Consider the following 21,204-nt stretch of genomic DNA (forward strand, 5'->3'; position numbering starts at 1 on the left):
CAACTTTGCTCCAATGGAGCCTTGGCTGCGGGAGGGGAAGAGAGAGACAGAGAGGAAGGAGAGGGGGAGGGGTGGAGAAGCAGATGGGCGCTTCTCCTGTGTGCCCTGGCCGGGAATCAAACCCAGGACTCCTGCACGCCAGGCTGACGCTCTACCACTGAGCAAATCGGCCAGGGCCTGATCCTGACCTTCTTATGTTAACAGTGTGACAGCCCTGAAGTGCTTCTTAGGAAAAACCAACGTGGCGGTGTGTCATTCCAAATAAAATTAAAATAATGACTCGATTTCTAAGATTACTGGACTTCTGAGAAATACTTGTTTTATTTGCGATACCTGAAATAAAAACTCTTGAAAAATAACAGAATGATGGTGTTTTACACCCTGATTTATTTTAAAGCATAATATATAAGAAAATGAAGAGTCTTTCACAAAGCATTTGATAAATAGTTTAAGTACAATTTTTAGCTTTAAACAAAGTGTCTCTAATTAGAAAACATTACACACTTTTAGCTATAAAAGAGCAATTTAAAAGGCAAATTTCAGACCTCTTAAGCTACATGATAGCTAATGGCAATCTTAAGAACATTAAAAATGTGCAGTTATAAAAATTGGAGAAAATTCATGAAAATGTTTAAAAAATCTCAATAATGTAGGAGAAGACTTCATGATCTACTTACAAATGCTGAAATCCTACCTTTAATAATATTATAACGTTATATAAACGTTTTAATTTACATTCTTGTTCAAACTCCCGTATATCATCGTCACTAACATCGAGCACAGGTTTATTACATCTATAGAAAGGCTGTACTTTTTCCCTTGTAAGATGCCCATCAGAGGATCTTTGTGACGTAAGAACCATCAGAGCACAGCAAAGTGCTGCTTTAGCTGTTTAATTAGGTGCTGGGTGTCCACATGCTCGGGAAACGCTGCTTCCGCCTTCCGCGCCGCCGCGTAGCTCCTCTGGAGATCTCCAATCTGTAAGAGGAACCGGAATTAGACCCAAGAAAACGAGCAAGGAAGTCAACACACGACGACACACTATCTGCATAGGGCACACAAAGGGCTCTGAAGGGTAAATTGCTTAAGTATGCTACTTGGGGTTTAGAATTCATTCACCCAGATAACAATTCAACCTTGACAAATATATAAAAAAGATAAAATAACCAATTATATAAAGAAGTTCTGCTCCACGACAGCTGTCTAGTTATAAACGTATAAACCTGTGTTTTGTTTCTGTCACTGATAGTATTATAAAAATAAAATTATATTTGTATGCTAAAAGAGCCAGCTCGATGTAGTTTAGAAAAACCTTAGGACAACTTTTTGTAACGTGCCACAAGGATATGTTTTGATTAGGGTATTGTGTTTCACACAGAAAATTCAAGCAGGAGCTATTGTAGTTAAGATAAAATCCCATGCTCTGGGAGGTTTTAAATGGTGCTAGCACATTAACATTGGAAAAAATATCTGGTTTTAAAAGTTTTAAAGGGTGCTCTGATTTCAATAAACCTTGTGTGAAAGTCCAGTCCCATAGCAAAACACACACACTGTCTGACTCCATCTGAATATACCTGGAGTCACGTGTACATTTCTGAACAGAGAGAGCTTTTTAGTGTGTGCACACACACACAAATAACATGTGTATATAGTAAAAACAAGTTAATTTTCCTTTTTTTTTTTTTTTGTATTTTTCTGAAGTTGGAAACGGGGAGGCAGTCAGACTCCTGCATGTGCCCAACCGGGATCCACCCGGCACGCCCACCAGGGGGCGATGCTCTGTCCATCTGGGGCGTCTTTCTGTTGCAACCAGAGCCATTCTAGCGCCTGAGGCAGAGGCCATGGAGCCATTCTCAGTGCCCGGGAAAACTTTGCTCCAATGGAGCCTGGGCTGTGGGAGGGGAAGAGAGAGACAGAGAGGAAGGAGAGGGGGAGAGGTAGAGAAGCAGATGGGCGCTTCTCCTGTGTGCCCTGGCCAGGAATTGAACCCGGGACTCCTGCACACCAGGCCGACGCTCTATCACTGAGCCAACCGGCCAGGGCCTTAAGTTTCCTTTTTTAAAAAACATTTCTTTTCAGCATACTATTTTCTCTAACGGAAGAATAGCCTTTTACTTTAAGTTGTATATATTAAAGTGTGATAATGTTCCTGAAAGAAAGTAATCAAGCCTTTTTTGCGGTTTCGCGCCGAGGCAGCGCAATGCAGTGGGAGACACGGGGCATCATCAGCTGTGAATCTGCACCTGTGACTCTAGACAAGTCTTTTAAGCTTTTCACACCTTGGGTTCCATTAGAATATAAGCTGGATGAGCTAGAGGTTTTTGTTTGTTTTATTCACTGCTAACATCTCTGCCTACAACGGTGCCTGGTACACAGCAGCAGCTCAATTATAAAAAATTTTATATGAAGAAATGTGTAAGGAAGGTAAGGGAAACCTACATTGCAAGGTTGTTGGCAGAATGAGCAAAGGCTTGTAGAGCACCTGGAACAGTGGCTAGCACTGAACAAACCCTCAAAAATGACAACTTATGAATGACAGCTTAGTTTCAAAACAGAAATGAGAAGGTGGACAGCTCTATGTCCAAGCTATGGAAAATGACATATTTTTACAATGTCTTTGGTCCATAAAGAAAAAGTTGTGGCCCTGGTGGTTGGCTCAGTGGTAGAGCATCTGCCCGGCATGTAGATGTCCCGGGGTTTGATTCCCGGCCAGGGCACACAGGAGAAGCACCCATCTGCTTCTCCACCCCTCCCCCTCTCCTTCCTTTCTGTCTCTCTCTTCCCCTCCCGCAGCCAAAGCTCCACTGGAGCAAAATTTGCCCGGGCACTGGGGATGGCTCTGTGGCCTCTGCCTCAGGCGCTAGAATGGCTCCAGTTGCAGCCAAGCAATGCCCCAGAGGGGCCGAGCATCGCCCCCTGGTGGGCATGCCGGGTGGATCCTGGTCAGGCGCATGCAGGAGTCTGTCTGTCTGCCTCCCTGCTTCTCACTTCAGAAAAATACAAAAAAGAAAAGAAAAGAAAAAAAGAGTTGCTACATCAGCAAATGTGTTTAGCCATTTCCTTATCTTCAAAACTCTCCTTCCATGTTACAGGGAGGTTTCCAAGCAAAAGTTAGTTTTTAGATGTCTTTTGTTTTCTTATTGTTATTAAAAATGGTGCAGGATTCCTCTTGGCTCTTGGATACTGATTGACTTGAAATGGCATTCATCGTTGCATTTCCCCATATTGTCCATCGCTAAGACAGCTTTCACTAATACCCCTCATTCTATAGCAGTCCTGCTGGAGACCCGGTGGCTGGAGGGTCTACAAATAACACACAGGGTTCCCCTGCTCCAAAAGCCAACTACTAACTCCTTCCCAGACCAGGACTTACTTAACAATTATATTTGATTTTTTATGACTAAATGTCATATTTTAAAACATAAAACAATTCTTCTGTAATCAATAATGGTCAATATTCAGTGATAAAGTTCTTCAAAGTTTATTAAATTATCCCTTAAGGGGGAGACATAGGTGTACATAATAATTGTTTGAAAAATCATTTCTTTCAGGAAGTACGGTTAGAACTTCCTTATCGATCTCTGCTTCTTTGTAAAAGCGAAAAAGAGAAAAAAAGAAACAGATAAGGCGGTCAATTACTAAAGAAAGAGAATACCTGCTCAGAGATTGTCGCGAAATTGAAATGCGGCTCATACATGTGGGGTGCTAAAGATGACGCGGTCTGTAACAGCGCTCTGGCCTGTGTGGAGAAAGGGAAACCGGGGTCCGTGAGCATGTATCAGCGCCAGGCTTGCGATTTGTTTTTTTGTAAAAGAATCCTTTACCCAGGACAGGACCTTAATAAACATGACCCTGTGATAAAGACGACATTTGTCATGAAATACAGTTTACTGACATATAACTAATGATCATACTTATAGCTTGCCAAAACTAGATTAATAAGAAAATGTTTCAAAATATGGAGAAAATAAGAGAATTGAAAACTTAGAGTAAATTTAGTTATTTGACAACCACTGACCCCTGTAAAGTTGTATTTCAATATGACAACTCAAAATATACTCTCTCAATGCTAAAAAAGAAAAGAAAAGTCTGGTTCTTCTAGTTTTTGTTGCTGTTGACTGATTTAGTGGGCTTCCGGGGACAGCACAAACCACCAGAAACCACGGTAAATTTCAAAGCCCGAGTTCAATACTGGATGACAGTGAGCCAGCATTTATTATACTGCTGACCTGAAAACGACAACCGAATGCGACTGAAAATGACAAGCTTCCCAGTCTCTCAAGAATACGAAGAACAAAACCCACATCGATTTGTTTATCCCCTGCAAGCTCGGGGGACCACACGCTGCAGGAACCCCGGGGAAACACGAGATGCTCGTACGTCCAGCATGAAGACCACCACTCAGCATTCAAGCTGCTGAACCCCCTCCAGCTTGTAGCTAAACCCAAAAGCTCTATCCGTGACCCTGAGGACAAATTCCTGTATAAAAAAAATAAAATGAAATTTCTTACGGAATGGGGCACATTAATTTTTTATGTTTTCTGATTAACTATTTTCTTTTTAAAATTGAGGTAGAATTAATAATAAAATGGGGCCGGAATCCCGAAACCTCTCTCCAAACATTTCAAGTCAGCTGAGCACTGGAGGAACTCTGACAGATGAGGGGAGGAGGAAATCACCAACGCGGGGACAGAGGCCGCCGCCAAAAGCGCCTGCTTCATAGGGACGGAGGGACAGTTCCAAGACTGAACAAGCTCTCACTTTAGAGTAATTTTTCTTTGCAAAATACAAATCCATCTTATTTACTCGGGGGGACTTTATGAAAGAGAGGCAGCGTGCAATGTTTCTTTCCTTGTTTCGTTCCAAGTTTATCACTGTGCTTAGGAGACCAGGGGGTGTGCTGCTCACTAGGTCTGCGACCTTGGGGAGTTCCCGCCTTGGGTCTCTGTTTCTTCATCTCTCAAGTTTGGGATGTCATACTCTCTACCCTGATCACCACTAGTACTGTGTATTTAGCATTTGAAATTTTGCTGGAATTTACTGAGCAGCCACCATGTGCTCAGAGCATGCTTCTGCTATGCCGAGCACTCCACATGTGTGATCTGCTAACCCTACAAAACCCGTCCGGGCACTGTTACTGCCCTGTGTTAGACAGCATCCCTCCACTCCACAAACAGAGGCTGAGCGTCGGCTGGGCACTGGCTTTGATGCTGAAAGTATAGCAGGTACAAGACAGAGAAGGTGCCTACTTTTACCCACCTGACATTCTGCATATAAACATGAAGATATCTGATTAAATAAAAAGCACTGTGAAGAGAATAACAGTAGATGTCACAGTGCCTGAGGGCTCCTTTCCACTGACATCTGTGACGGCCTTCCTAAGCAGGTGGCCATTAAGTGAAGATCTCAGTGACAGAAAGAAATGTCATTGCAGGACCTGAAAGAACTTTCCAAAGGCCCTAGAGTCAGGACGGTCACTGCAGATTTGTAGAACAGCAAGGCAGCTAACGTGTCCGGAGTCAGTCTGAAGTCCTCCCCATCCACAGGGGATGTGCTCCAAGACCCCCCCCAGCCCTATATATTGTTTTTTCCTATACATACATACCTATGATAAAGTGTAATTTATAATTAGGTACCCTAAGACATTAACAATAATAGTAAAATAGAACAATTATGACAATATACTATAATAGAGATTATATAAATGCGGCCTCTCTCTTTGGTGAGCCATCTGATGACCGAGACAGCTGTGAGTGAGTAGCGGGCAGGCCGGACGCCGGACTGAGGCATGATTCACGTCGCTGGCAGGATGGAGTGGGATGGCACGGACTTCATCATGCTATTCGGGATGGCGCACTATGTAACCTCATGAATTATTTATTTCTGGAATTTTCCAGTTCATATTTTAAGAGTAACTGAAACCGAGGATGGTGAAACCGTGGGTAACGGGGGACCAGGAAGTGGCAGAGGAGTACTGTGGCGGGGACCCAGAGGCCACATTACAGGGGCCCTTGTGGGCCAAGGTCTGAGGTTGAGATTCTACTCCAAGTGAGAAGAGAAAGCTTTTGGAAGATGCTGAGCAGAGTAGTGATAAAATAGATGTATTTTTAAATCCGTGCAGCTGTTCTGCGGGGGCGCGGGGGTGTTACAGGCACACTGCCTTGCTGCTGTCAGTGCAAGCACAAGGCCAGCTAGGAGGCTTGTGGCCGTCCAGGCAAGAGGTGAGCGCATTTTGGAGAAAGGTGGTGCAGGGCGGGAAGTGCCGGGTTCAGGACGGGGCGTGGAGGCAGACTTGTCAAGGGCTTCCCGATGACAGGGACTGGGGTGGCAGGAGAAACGGTCGGAGGGAAAAAGGTTTCCAGGGTGGCTCCTAGGATCAGGCTGGAGCAGCCAGATGGCAGGCACTAGGATATGAATGGAGCAACATCTCTCCGAGATGTTGAGGATGGGGAGATGCAGATTTGTCCTCATAAAATCCAGTGCGCCACCAGGATACAGGTTAAGTAACCTGTGCAAGGTCACATCACTAATGTGTGACGGGGCTGGGACTCGCCCCAGGCCGGCCAGGCTCTGGAGCTCACGTTAAGCCATAGCATGCAAAGGTGCCGCACAGGACAGCTCTCCTCGGAAGGAAGCAGGCTGTCCGCTGTGACGCGCTCACCGACCTGCTCGACGTGGCCCTTGCGCATCTCCAGCACGGCCAGGTTGTTGTAGGCCTCGGCGTGGTGGTTGTTGTGGACCAGGGCCAGCCGGAAGCACTGGTGGGCCAAGCTCATATCGCCTATTCCCTGCAAAGCAAGGCATGTCTCCACACACACAGCCCCCGCGTCCCCCGCTGTCTCCTCCCACCTGTCTTCCTACAAGTCTCCTCTGCGACCGGAGAAAAAGCAACAAACGCCAGTCACAGGAGTCACGTGTGAGTTGTATGCCAGAGGATATATAACCTGGGAATATAACATGAGCTAGGGTGACTCTTAGAAATCTCTAAACTGCTACAGAAGGCTGCTACCAAAGCTGGATTTACAGTACTCGCAAATGTCTTCCCACTAACCTGTGCTACCTTTTCCATGACAGAATCCACACTGGAGGACGACATACCACAGCCAGGTGTCCCACGTTGTACCAGACGTCGGCGGCCTCCTCCTCGTTCTCGGCCAGGGAAAGGGCGCGCTCGAACGAGGTCAGGGTCAGGTCGTACTGCTGCGCGTAGAAGCAGCACAGCCCCAGGTTGTTGAAGAGCTGGCAGTTGTAGACCCCCATCTGCAGGAGTCGCCTTGTGGAAAGAGCACGCAGATTTCACTGTCAGACCAACTTTGTAAATATTTACACACATATTTTTTATGAACTTAGAAAAGAATTTATGGTATTTTATAATTTTTTATTTTTTACAGAGACAGAGAGAGAGTCAGAGAGAGGGATAGATAGGGACTGACAAGAACAGAGAGAGATGAGAAGCATCAATCATCAGTTTTTCATTGCGACACCTTAGTTGTTCATTGATTGCTCTCATATGTGCCTTGACTGTAGGCCTTCAGCAGACCAAGTGACCCCTTGCTCAAGCCAGCGACCCTGGGTCCAAGCTGGTGAGCTTTGCTCAAACCAGATGAGCCTGCGCTCAAGCTGGTGACCTTGGGGTCTCAAATCCGGGGCCTCCACATCCTAGTCTGATGCTCTATCCACTACGCCATCGCCTGGTCAGGCAGTATTTTATAATTTTAACACTCAACCAAATATAAAGTACTGCAGCCAATGAAAAAAAATGTTAAGGCAAAATACAAGAGTATGTCTATTTTAATAGTGCTATGCTAGTTATGGGAAATGCGTCCAAGGGAAGGTCAGAAACAACTTATGGGAGATTTTCTTCACCAAAAGCTTTGTTAGAAAATCAGAATAAAAACCCACACATTTTTGCTTCATAAAGCTTTTGTGCCCATAAGTAAACTCCTTAAGACCTGAACTAATTTGAGGACCGTGTTTGGTATTTACCTCCAGCTTTTCCGCTGAGTTGGATCCTGTTTTTGGTTCTAAGTATAATGTGGTTTAACTGCATCCACTGACCCCTGTGGGCAGCCACTGAGGACCAAGCCCATCTGTGGGTCCGTGTCACCCACTCAGCGTTCACGCTCCAGCTCAGGAAGCCCCTTTGCTTCTACACATCATTAATCCCAAAGGACAGAGGACAAGAAAGTTCAAATAAGCAATTGAAATCCGCCCGGCCGCCCTGAGGAACTCATGACCCACTTTGGGGGCCGGGGGTAGAGCCAGCTGCACGTGACAAGACAGCACTTAGAGTGTCACGTTCTATGTTTCAACATGTATCTGGGAAGAACTCTTGTCAACTGCCAGTTCTCTCCTTGTGTATTACCTAAGGGTTGAGGAGGAAATCAAAATTTAAAAATTAATCCAGAAACCAGCTGGAGGATAAAATAAGTATGTGCTCAAAAGAGAACCAGAGAACAGAATTTATTTAGACTGAAAAGTGACTTGGACAAAAGTTGACACTATTTCACAAAACACGGGATGCTGGTTCAGATCCATATTGAGGCTCAGATCCTGGGGCCAGATGCTCTTTGCAAATCTCACCACCATTTCAACTTCAGTCTTTCTATCACATCGAGAGGAAGTGAGGAAGGCCAGACAGTGAGAGGTGCTTCCTCGACCCACGGAACTGTCCCTGGTCAGTGACCAAAAGGCTAGCTCATACAACGCCACGGTGTTAACACTGGGACGATTATGCAGGTGTGTTTCTACAAGACGCCAAATCTCTGAGCGTGTCCAAATTACCTGTCACTTCTAATGCTCAGAAACCTTCTGGGTGTTTGCATTCTTAGTCTCACACAGACAGGCCTGGACATTATTTCTCTGCATTGTCATCCCGTCTCTACGCTGTTGCACCAGTATTCCACAGGTAAATGGTTTTACAAACCAAAGGTCCCGGCTCACCTGTAAAACCGGAGCGCTATTTCCGGCTGGTCGGAGTAGAAGTGGTTGCTCCCTATGCAGGCAATGGCTTCCACGTGGGTGTTGTCCTGTTTCAGAACGTCTTTGTAGTATTCGGCTGCCGATGACATATTGTTCATTTCCTATTCTCCATCAAGACAGAAGAGCGATCTTTTATTGATGTTGCCACGAAATTACTTTCTGACTGGTTTACATCCTTTCATTCAATAAATATTTATTAAGAGCCTGCCATGTGCCAGGCTCTGTTCTAGGCCCTGGGGACACAATCTAAACAAAAAAGATCAAGTTACCGGCCTCAAGGAGGTGACATCTGGTAGGAAAGACAACAAATGAACAAAGACAGGAGATGATGTCCGGCAAGGACAAGGCAGTGTAGAGGAAGAAGCAGGCCAAGAAGACGGGGCGTGGCGCCGCTCCGGGAGAAGTCAGGGGGCGGAGCCTGTGACCAGGCCTCAGGCACGTGGGGGGCTGACACCGGGCACATCTGGGGACGTGAAATCTGGGCACAGGGAACAGCAGCTGTAGAGCCTGGGGTGGGAACACACTTGTCACGTGTGAAGGACCGCACAAAAGTGAGGCTGCAAAGAGGGAGTGTGGCACAAAAGGAAACCGCAGGGGCAGCCAGGAGCGTTGTCAGACGCGGGGGAAACCTCGGTTTCTTCTAAATGGAGGGAGAGTAACAGGAGTGTGTGTACATTTTTAAAGAGTAACCTGGTGGCTGCACACAGGATACACCAAAGTGGGGAGGATGGAGGCAAGATCGGGAGTCTCCCTGATGACCACAAACGAATGCAGTTAGTGTCATTCATATTATGCTCTCGGGTCCACCTGAGGGTCAGCTCAGGCTCCACATCCCTGTGGAAATTGCCCTAACGCGCTCACTTCACGCAGCCCTCTTCCGACTCTCAAACGACGGGGCACTATGTGTGAGCCGCTCACTTGTTCTCATCCTGCGAGGACACATTCTGTTAGAGTTTAATCATAACTTACTTCAACCAATCTAAGGAACTCCGCTGATTACAAGAAGCACCACACAATGCTTTTTATCTCACAGATTTTTTTTTTTTAACGTCCATGTGTAGGAAAATGGCTGGGAATTAGACCGTTGTCCTGAGACAAGTCTCTGGTGCGGACTCCGGAACGCCAAGTCCCGCGGGGCAGAACGCTGCCCCTGCAAGCACTGATAAGACTGTAAAGGTAACAGCTGACCCCTATGGCCTTTTCCCTACACACTTGAAAGGTATTAGTTAATTTCCTTTCTCTGCACCTGAACCCAGGCTCTGCTAATTTGCTCGATGAGCAAAGAGACCAATAAATACGCTGAGGCTGCAGAGATCTGGGCTCTCAGTCCGAGAGGCTGGGAGTCCCCTGTACCCATCTTTTCTCTGTGTTGTGTCTTGTGTGTGTGTGTTTATTCTTAAGTCCTGCAGTGCCTTCCTCTCGTGCACACCCAGTGCTAAGCTGGTCTCAGCATCCATGGACTTCAGTTTTGGTTTTTTTCTTTAATTTAAAAACTTTATTATTATTATTTTCAAAGCAGTGTTAGGTTCACAGCAAAATTGAGGGAACATTACAGAGATAAATGCATTTGCTTGTTCAATATCAAAAAATTAAATCCATTTATATCATCACCAATCCCATCAACATTAGTATTATGAAAAGAGTTGGGACCTTGTGGACTCCTTGAAAGGGGTCTAGAGACCGCCAGGAATCCCTGGCCCAGCCTTTGAGAAATGTTGATGTTAGAATGGTATCTGGGGCCTTTCTTCCCATTCCTAGTCACTCATCCCACGAGGCAAACAGAGCATGCGTGACCCAGACCCTCTGGGTCTCTTTGGAAGACAACCTGCCACAGACCCCACGTTCTCTGCCCTGCCGGGGGCAGCACAGGTTGATACAAACTCATGCTTATGTTTGAAATTCTTATTCAAAGTCCTGCCAGAATTTAAGAGAAGAGGGCTTTTCATTCATTGCTTATAAGTGAAAAATAACTAAAATCTTCTTCAAAACACAGAATCACCCAGTGAGCTCGTTAGACAAATGCCTGCATCCCGCCTGACTGAGTAGGGAGAGAAGGGGCCACGCTTCTCAAACGCCCCAACATCGCTTTATACACAGTACAGCTCAGGGATCACACACATAGTGTTTCCCACCGTGATGTTTCTAGTATCAAACACCTTGTAACAAAGAACAATTCAAATAAAGACCTGCATTTTGAATTAATAAACAAAACGCCTCAAGAAATATTTAAATCACAACTAAATGTATTTAGCAAGGATGAATCATTTTAAACAAGTTTCTGTACAAAACAGGCAATGAGCAAGAGGCAGCACATGTTCACTTTTAAAGGGGAGAGAGTTAACAGCTGCGAGACCAACATGACGATGATAACCAGAAAAGAGCATGCAGGAAAAGGGACAAGTCTGATGTACACACAGAAAAATCTCCAAAGGCACACGCAGCATGGGCTGCAGTGGGCAGGAGCACACTTGGCCAATGACTCCAAAGCCATTGTCACCTAAGAGAAAAAGAACACGCTGGAAATCTTCGTAGGGTACTCTTTACCCTACAGGAAATTAACTAAATTCAGCAGGAACGCTGCGTCAGACTATCTCAAGTCTGTGCGTGGCCCTGCTCCCCCCGTTTGTGCATGACGCTGTCCCCACAGCTAGGACGCTTCCCTCTCTGGTTCCTTCTTCCTCCGAGTGCCACGTGAGCCACTTCTCTCACAAAGCCCTCCTCTTATAAAGGATATGTTCCTCCAGCTCCCGGCCACAACTAACACAGGGAAAGGAAGAAGGTAGCTGACTGAAGGGTCTGCTCAGGGGCCTCTCTCTGTCCCCTCCACAGCAACAGTGACTGTGACAGAGGCTTGGAAGGACTTCTTCCCACTAGCGACCACATCATTGTCTAGATCTCTCTGCCTAAGAACAGACTGAAACATGCAGAGGCGGAGCATAAAGGCGCCCCCCGCCCTCTGACCGCAAGGGGGTGAGCAGAACTGTGTGTGAATGCCTCCGGTTTCAGTCTATTCGTTATCCCCCCTTTCTAAGCTTCCTGGTCGAAACTGTTCATGTCCAACTTTGAATCACTCAAGTAAAGTAACAGAGGTACTGATACAGTATTTTTATTGAATGATCAAGGTCTTTTATTTACATATTTATCAAAAATATATTTCAAAAGATCAAACACTCTTTCCAGACATCTCAAAAATAGTAGTTTTTCTTATTTATTTATTTATTTTTATTATTATTTTTTTTTACAGTGACAGAGAGAGAGTCAGAGAGAGACTCTGACAGACAGGAACAGAGATAGATGAGAAGCATCAATCATTAGTTTTTCATTGTGACACCTTAGTTGGTCATTGATTGCTTTCTCATATGTGCCTTGACCATGGGCCTTCAGCAGACTGAGTAACCCCTTGCTCGAGCCAGCAACCTTAGGTCCAAGCTGGTGAGCTTTGCTCAAAACAGATGAGCCCACACTCAAGCTGGTGACCTCGGGGCCTCAAACCTGGGTCCTTTGCATCCCAGTCTGACGCTCTATCCACTGTGCCACTGCCTGGTCAGGCATGTTTTTCATTTTTATTTATTTATTTATTTATTTATTATTTTTTTGTATTTTTCTGAAGTTGGAAACGGGGAGGCAGTCAGACAGACTCCCGCATGTGCCCGACCAGAATCCACCCAGCATGCCCACCAGAGGGCGATGCTCCACCCATCTGGGGCGCTGCTCTGTTGCATCCAGAGCCATTCTAGCGCCTGAGGCAGAGGCCATAGAGCCATCCTCAGCGCCCGGGCCAACTTTGCTCCAATGGAGCCTTGGCTGCGGGAGGGGAAGAGAGAGACAGAGAGGAAGGAGAGGGGGAGAGGTGGAGAAGCAGATGAGTGCCTCTCCTGTGTGCCCTGGCCGGGAATCGAACCCGGGACTCCTGCATGCCAGGCCAACACTCTACCACTGAGCCAACTGGCCAGGGCCAGTGTTTTTCATTTTTAAAGCAATGTATGCATAAAACCAAAAATAAAAATCACTCACATACAACTACTACCCAGACATAGAAACTATTAATATTGTCCATTCTTTTCCTAACAAAATAATTTTTAAAATATCATACCTATCATTTTAGGGAATTTAAAAGAGAACAGAGATGCTTCTTTTAAAAATTGGTATTAGAAATCCCAAACAGTAAGATCTTTATTTTTAACTTGGTGAAATAATTGAAATAAGGAAATGAGACTGTTTGTAACTGATGATTATTTTATTACTTAGAAAATTTGAGAATCTGTGGATAAGGAATTAAAATTTAAAGAGAACTCAGTCAGGTTGCTGGTATCAAATCTACTTTTAAAAATTAATGCATTCCTACTAACCAGAAATAATCAAATAGAAAATACAATAGAGAAAAGGATTCCGTTCAAAGTGTACCCCATTCATATAGGAAGATACCTGTGCAGAAAAAGTTAACATAGCAGGTCTGAGACTGTTACTCCTAGAGAGGCTGGCTTGTGAGATTGGCCCTTGGAGAGCATCTGAGAACTTGGCTGGTTCCGAAAACCTTCCTCAAATGGTAAGAGTGGCTCACTTCACCTAAACTATTGGTATAAACAATGTGGTTTATGCTAAACACCTGCTTTACTTCTTGGAGTCTGGGGTTTGGGTATGTGATAGGAGAGGGTGTCTGTGTGACCGCCCTCAGTAATGACCTTGTATACCAAGACTCCCATGTGCCCCTGACAAACATCGCTTCACCCGTGTAGGCCCACCTTGTTGTTACGGGCGACCCCACTGCGAGAGGACTCTTGGAAGCCTACGCCTGGTTTCCTTGGAACTTTGTCCTGTGTGCCTTTTCCCTTTGTTTTCGGTTTCCCCCCTCCCTCCCTCCCTCCCTCCCTCCCTCCCTCCCTTCCTTCCTTCCTTCCTTTCTGTCCTTCTTCCTTTCTTTTTAAATTTTTAATGTTTATTTCATTGATTTTAGAAAGAAGAAGGGAGAGGGAAAGAGGCAGGAACATCGATCTGTTCCTGTATGTACCCCAACTGGGGACTGAACCAGCAAACTCCGTGCTTCGGGACAATGCTCTAAGCAACAGAGCTATTTGGCCAGGGCCTGCTTTGGGTCTTTCTAATAAATCACTGAACCAGAGAGTTTTTGTTTGGAGACTCCCAACAAAACATCTTTATGAAGATAATTACAAAATATTTGTTGAAGAACAAAAAAAGATGCTCAGAATTAATGAAGACCTGTGGTGACTGAGGGTGGAGGAGAGGTAGCCCATCCCCTACGCCATCAGTCATCTTTCATCTCAATTCCTCCCAATCAATGTCCCTGCGTGGTCATTTCTTGATAAGCCAATTCTAAAATCAATATGGAAGAGCAAAGGGCCAAAAATAACCAATTGTGAAGAAGAATAAAGTATAATTTGCTCAAACTGGTATGGGAAATTTTATCGTAGAGCTGAAGTAATTGGGCAGCAGGGAGGATATCTCAATGGGGCTTTTCATGAAATTTGACAGCATGATGCTAAAATGTATAAAAATAAGCAAAAACAGTCCTGATAATGATGAGTGAACAAAGTACCCTACCAAAGAGTAATTTTTATAAAACTACAGTAATTATTAATAATTAAGATGGAATGATATTACATGACCGGTGGTGGTGCAGTGGATTGAGTGTCGAGCTGAGGTCCCAGGTTTGAGGCCCTGAGATTGCGAGCTGGAGCCCAAAGTCACTCACTGGCTTGGCTTGGACCCCCCAGTCAAGGCACGTAAGAGAAGCAATCAATGAACAACCAAGGGGACGCAATTGGGAGCTGACGCTTCTCAACTCTCACCCTTCCTGTCTATCTCAAAAAACAACAAAAAAGATGTTATGATATTGGTATAAGGTTAGAAAAACTGACCAGTAGACTAGATTAGGAGGCCCCAAAATATATCTACCAAATCAGAAAAAATATTGTAATTAACATATTAGACTTTGAGAAAAGGGTCAGTGAATGTACTGGGACAACTGGCTATCCATAAGAGGAAACAAATTTAAATCCCTCTCTCACACCATTCTCTATACATCTGTGTGTGTCTGAAATACTTCATAATAAAAAGTCAGCTTGACCAAATGCACTAAAATCTCTCACTCTGTTGGCAAACTACAGGCCAACAACCACAGTCTCATAAACTGTTCTCCCTGCTAGGAACCCACAGGGCTATGGGCTTACTCAAGCATATAGCTTCAACTTTACATCAACTTTCTGAATACTATGAACCTCACCTCATAGATCCTGGCAATTCCGCAAAGCAGGGTTACTTCTCCTGGAAATTTATCTAAGCCTTGCTTGAAAAGGTTTAAAGCGGTCACTGGTTGATCCAATGTGATGTAAACCTAAAACCAAGATACATTTCAGTAAAAGTACTGGTTCTTAAAATAATGCAGCTTTTGCTATAATAATTGCTTAGTAACCAATTATCTCCTAGATACTACAGAAAATAATTGTGTAGGATTAATTTCTAATAATGGTGTTATAGTTTTATCTCCACATGCTGTGTATGAAGCAGTCACTCATTTATTCCTCCAACAAATGGTTACTGTTCGCTTGTGGTTGTGACAGAGACTGAGCAGGAACGAGACAGGGATCAAGGGCAAGTCTTTCCAGGATAGACAGACCTGAGTCTGTCTACAGGCTGGCACGGAAGGATCAGTTATGATACAGAAGGTGAAGATGCAGAGAAAGAAGGGATGGCCCATGGAACACCGTCTCACAAAGGGCAGCCGGGGGCAGCTGGTGGAGAGGGTGGGTTTGGAAAAGGACCCTCGAAAAGAGCGGGGAGACAGACTTGTGAGATGGGGGTCAGGATGTTGAGAGAATTAGCACTTGATGGCTTCCACTTAGTTAGCAATTAGGACATAAGTATGAATAGCCCACATACTTAAGAGGAGTCTCTAAAACAGAGAATTCTTTTATATATAGAAACCTAAGATTCTGACTGTTTCTCTTCATGGCCATGGAGCCTCCATGTCTCCCTGTGCAGCTAGTTTGTGCTCCGAGCGCCCCGTGGCCACACAGAAAACTGTTTACAGTGCCGATTGCCAAAGGATGAGAGTAGAGGGACAGGTACGGGGGAAATCTTTCCGTCAACTTCTACCTTAACTGTTTCTAAACTGCTTTAATATCATTTAATATGCTCCATAATAGAAACTATTTAATAATTATTTTGAAATAGCCATCTAACATCTGTTCCTAAAATCTTCTGATCTCTATTACTTAACAATCATTCCTTCATATCTTAAATAAGTAAGTTTTACCTCTCTGCAGTCATGTAGACAAGAATGGATTTAAAACAAATTAATTTACGGAAAAATAGGTCAAGCCATGTATTTAACAATAGTTAAAATTAAAAGTACATTTTAAAAACATGTGTCAAGTGATTATCAATGAAGATAATTGTCCAATCAGTGTGACCTGAATTTTAATTTCAAGCTGTCAGAAAAGTGTAAATCTACTGTTCCTCTTGGAAACTTCTTGAAGAATTTACGTTTAATACATAATGTATAGATTTAGATACCAGAGAGTTCAAACGTTTTTGAAAACCACTGCACACACTCAGTGTATGGAGCACAGCTTTTGTTTAGTTTCCTTTTAGGTTGCTCAGGGTTTTTTTTTTTTGTTGTTTTTTGTTTTTTTTGTATTTTTCTGAAGCTGGAAACGGGGAGAGACAGTCAGACAGATTCCCACATGCGCCCGACCAGGATCCCCCCCCCCCCCCCCGTATGCCCACCAGGGGGTGACGCTGTGCCCACCAGGGGGTGATGCTCTGCCCCTCCGGGGCATCGCTCTGTTGCGACCAGAGCCACTCCAGCGCCTGGGGCAGAGGCCAAGGAGCCATCCCCAGCGCCCGGGCCATCTTTGCTCCAATGGAGCCTTGGCTGCGGGAGGGGAAGAGAGAGACAGAGAGGAAGGAGGGGAGGTGGAGAAGCAGATGGGCACTTCTCCTGTGTGCCCTGGCCGGGAATCGAACCCAGGACCCCTGCACGCCAGGTCAACGCTCTACCACTGAGCCAACCGGCCAGGGCCTAGTTTGCTCAGTTTTAATACCATATTTAGAAAGCTGAAGCATTCCCTTTATATCCCATCTTCTTCCCAACCTCCTTTACCACACTTTTTAATTGAAGAAAAAAAAAATTCTTAGAGGTATGGCAAGATGATGTAATCATAACCACCACTTCATCAAATGTTTCCTCTATAAGCAGCCTGGGTGAGGGTCAAGAAGTAACTTTATCCTAATAATGAAAATCCTGGGTGTCCCTTTGCTCCTGTGTGGTGGTGGTGGCACCACGAGGCAGGGAACAGGCTCTAGAATCACAGTGTCCTGGGTCCGAATGCTGGCTCCTAACAGCCAACTGACCCCGAATTCCGAAGTCTCCTTTTCATTAAGAGTACAAAGGAAATACTGAAAGCTCCCTTGTGAGGTTGCTAGAGGGGTTAAACTGCAGAAGGAACGGACCTGTTGGATACTTCATACTGAGTAGGTGGTGCATGAGGGGAAACACTGTGTTTGTTACTAGAGCAGAGCCAGGACAGAAAGGAGGTGCAGAGAACAGTCCCTGCTCCGCACAGGCCGCCTAGTGGAGACCGCACGTGGTGACAGTAAAGGGGGTGGTCCGCCTGAGCCTGTGCGTTCTCTTCTGCTCTATTGGGCACTCTTTCAAAGGGGTTTTCTTACTTTTCATAGCAATCACTTTCTCCTCAAACGGCTATTCTCCATATGATCTCATATTTTCCCTCACTAGAAAGAAAAATAAGTTAAGTCTGACTGTATTAACTTGCCAGAATGTTCCTGAAGAAACTGGCAGCGCTCCCAAGCGTCGGCCAGGACTTAAAACAGTGACTCCGAGAAGACAGATTTCACTCAGATTAAGAATACTTACTTTTGCCAAGTAGAGAAATGTATCGACCATTTCCTGCTGCTTCAGGGCTGACTTAAACTGTTTTTCTGCTTCACGATACAGTCCTAGCCTAAGGATAGCCATTAAAAAAATTAGGCATTCATCTTAAAAATAGATACTATAGCATTTATTCATACCCGGAGGATGTGAATGAAGACATAATCTGTAAGAGTAACCAAGTACTAGAGAAGGTCATTTTACACACGTATATTAATACTAACACGCCGTTGGCATAGTTTCGCGAAAAGCTGCCTGTTTCCCATCGTCACTGTCTGGCTATCCCTCAGATGCTCTGTAGAGAGTCTGTGGCGGTCTAGTCACAGCAGGACGCATAGCTGCCGTGACCCAGGTCAGATCGGTTCACCACCTAGAGCTTAGGATCAGATGGACATATGGCAAGTGACCTGAATAAATGCTTAGTGTCGCTACTTGACTGGAGGAACTGGAGGATGGCGTTTCTTGGAAAACTCCTGCTCTGAGACAAAATCCCATTGTCAAAGCCATTCTTAAACGATCTGATGTATAAGTAGCAACTGCCACATGTGTACATGGCTATACCACTTTATTATTCTAGAAACATTTTTTTTTCCTTTTTTTGGTACCTGATCGTGATTGTCCTAGTCCACAAAGGTGAGACCTGCTCCTAGCCTAGCTTTAACGGTCCGAATGCCAGCACTCGTCTCCCTGTGCAGGGGACACTGGGCCCACTTCAGCCTGTCCTGAACGGACTGGTTGGCTTTCTTAGAAACACTCATCCCCAACCACCTAAGAGCTACTTAGGCGCTAATGTTCCTTTTATCTTGTGAAACGATGCCAGGACAGTACGCAGTAGGCTCCACTGTGCTACTTTCATTTAAAGGCTTGAAAAAATAGTCTGATCTTCTTTCCTAACCCAGGCCTCAAGCACTGACGTGGCTATCCCCAAAGAGCTGTTGGAAGACAGAGGATTAAAGGCGTTAAAAGTGACCCCCCAAAACTGGCCTAGAGTAAGAGGATGTGCGATATCGCAGAAGCCCCCACCTCTTCGAAGGCCTCACAACTTTAACAAGGGTGTTTACACAGTTTTCTCAAAGAACTCTAAAAGTTCTGGAAAACAGCGTCTTTATATGCATCGCTTCAACTCAACATGCAAGTCGGAAACGCGGCCGAAGTTCATCCGCGACTCCTGCGAACACCTCATTAGCTACGAGAGCGTCTATTTTTATGTGGTAAGTTGTCTCTTTCCAAAGTGATTTAAAGGGGATTACAACAAAAAGACACATACAAAGCAAGAATATGAATACCAAATTAGATTTCTAAAATAAAAAGACAACAGAGATGGAAGGATAAACAAATTAAAAAACAAACAAACAAAATAGCATTCAGAGCTACTGAGCTATTGAAACCAAACAAAAGGAAGGAGGGATAGGTCATATGTCTTTTATTACTGTAGCCCCAAGAGAGAATTTCCTTTACTACTATCAACAGGGAATTTACCACAGGGGTTCTTGTGCTAAGGAAATGGAGTAGCTCATGTATAAAGAAAGTATAATGAAAACATCAGTCAAGTTCACAAACACAGGCGAACATCAGAGTCCAGATACAATCCCTACCAACTGCCAAGTTTTTCTCTGCAATTTAATTCAATAAACATCATCAAGCACCAACCGCGTGCGCGTTTCATGATGGTAAGTAGACGCAAAAATGAAGAAAACAGGCATGTCCTGAAGGCACCAATAATGACTGAAATAAAACAGGCTCACAGATAAATTTAGTATTGTGGCAAGGAGGGGGGAAGAGTGCTTTGAGAGCACAGAGGAGGAGCGAACCAACTTGTTTCGGAGAGGACATAACAGACAAGATTCTGAGAGACAGGGTGAGGGGAGGGAGAGGGGCCAGTTCAGAGGGAAGGAAACCCTCAGAATAAGCACACAGGCAGGAAGCGCAGAGCAGTTAGGGGAAGGCCAGGCTGTTCGTCTAACCTAACGGGGACACAGGAGGAGAGGGAGAAGTGAGTGCAGGCTGAGACAAGACTGTCTAACCCGAACAAGGGGACACAGGAGGAGAGGGAGAAGTGAGTGCAGGCTGAGACCAGACCGGGACACCACACCTAACATCCACACCTACCTCCATTCTGGAGGTAATGGAAAGTAACCAAAGAATCCAACAAGAGCTCTTCTTTCACAACAGTCATTCAGACAGTACTACACGAGAAGGAATGATCGGAGCAAAAAATATATATCTAGTAGGAGAAAATTCCAATAAGCAGCTAATGAAACAATTCAAACAAGTGACACTAAATGCCAGAATGAGGGCATGGGGCGGGACTGGGCGGTAAGGCAGCATCCCTGAAAGCCATTGCAGAGGAGGGACCGCAGACTAGCTGGCTGGGAGCAGAGGCAGAGGTCAGTTTGGGGCACACTGTCTGAATCCATCCTTGACCTCTCCAGTGGCAACTTGGAGCTTTTCTCTGGGCTCCCACGCACCTGCGCTTGCTTCTGTCATAGTGGGGACCACGCTTACACCCGTTTACTGTCCTCTCTCCCCATTTGACTGTAAACCATTTGAAGGAAGAATCTATCAAATATTTGTTACTCCAGTGCCTGGTAGAGTAGCTGCTCATTAAATATTTTACTGAGTGAGCGAGTGAATGAATGAATAAATGAATGAATGCAATATCCATAATAAAGATGAGAAACTAGTAAGGAACAGAGAAGAATGATAACATGACAAAGTACACTCTTTTAAATGCCATCCTACCTGCATGGATGGCAGAAGGAATCTGAATGGTGCTTATCTTTAATTATTAAAGATTTCTGAAGGTTTTTCTGAGAAGCTCAAGATTTCAAGTTTATCTTCAGAAATTACCTTCATAAGAATTTAATGTGATAATGGTCTAAAATTACTTTTGAGCAGAAAACACTTCCTCAATCTAACAGAAGGAAAAAAATACTTTAGCGTTCTATGAAAAAGATCTAAATGGGAAGTAGTCTTAATTTCAACAGTAAAAAATAAAAAAGCACTCCTTTGGGTCCATTGATATACTCCCTTTTCTTCAGTGTTTGCCTGAAAACTGAAGTTTATAAGTATTGAATGAGGCTCATAATTACGGTTCTACCTTGCTTTTGAATAATAAAAGACATATTTATCTTTACAAAACATAATTTTCCATTTGTCTGTACTTTTCAAATGCTCCAAGTACATTTCAATAGCAGGCCACAAGTTTCAGACTGTATTTCCTAGTTGCTGTATAATATTCATCAACTTAATTACAACTTTTCTGATCTGCCAGTTAGGTTAAAAATGTATTTAAGTACTAAGCGAATTAA

General features: G+C 44.5%; 1 protein-coding gene across 5 annotated transcripts in view; it reads right to left on the reverse strand.

The window, feature by feature from the left end:
* Positions 1–304: 304 nt before the first annotated feature.
* The window catches only part of TTC8 (tetratricopeptide repeat domain 8), a 46,267-nt gene continuing 25,367 nt past the window's right edge, over positions 305–21,204 (reverse strand). For 2 of the 5 annotated variants that reach the window (XM_066276245.1, XM_066276250.1), the window contains 7 exons: positions 17,879–17,966; positions 15,224–15,334; positions 8,944–9,083; positions 7,099–7,273; positions 6,666–6,788; positions 3,656–3,739; positions 308–978 (listed from right to left, as the gene is read on the reverse strand). In XM_066276245.1, coding sequence (XP_066132342.1) covers positions 862–978; positions 3,656–3,739; positions 6,666–6,788; positions 7,099–7,273; positions 8,944–9,083; positions 15,224–15,334; positions 17,879–17,966 — 838 coding nt within the window. In that variant the 3' untranslated portion in view covers positions 308–861. Of the gene's footprint in view, positions 979–3,655; positions 3,740–6,665; positions 6,789–7,098; positions 7,274–8,943; positions 9,084–15,223; positions 15,335–17,878; positions 17,967–21,204 lie in introns of all 5 variants that reach the window. The other 3 variants (XM_066276246.1, XM_066276249.1, XM_066276247.1) reach the window with 2 other exon arrangements.

The sequence above is a fragment of the Saccopteryx bilineata genome, chromosome 4, assembly GCF_036850765.1.
Source record: "Saccopteryx bilineata isolate mSacBil1 chromosome 4, mSacBil1_pri_phased_curated, whole genome shotgun sequence".
NCBI classification, from domain to species: Eukaryota; Metazoa; Chordata; class Mammalia; order Chiroptera; family Emballonuridae; genus Saccopteryx; species Saccopteryx bilineata.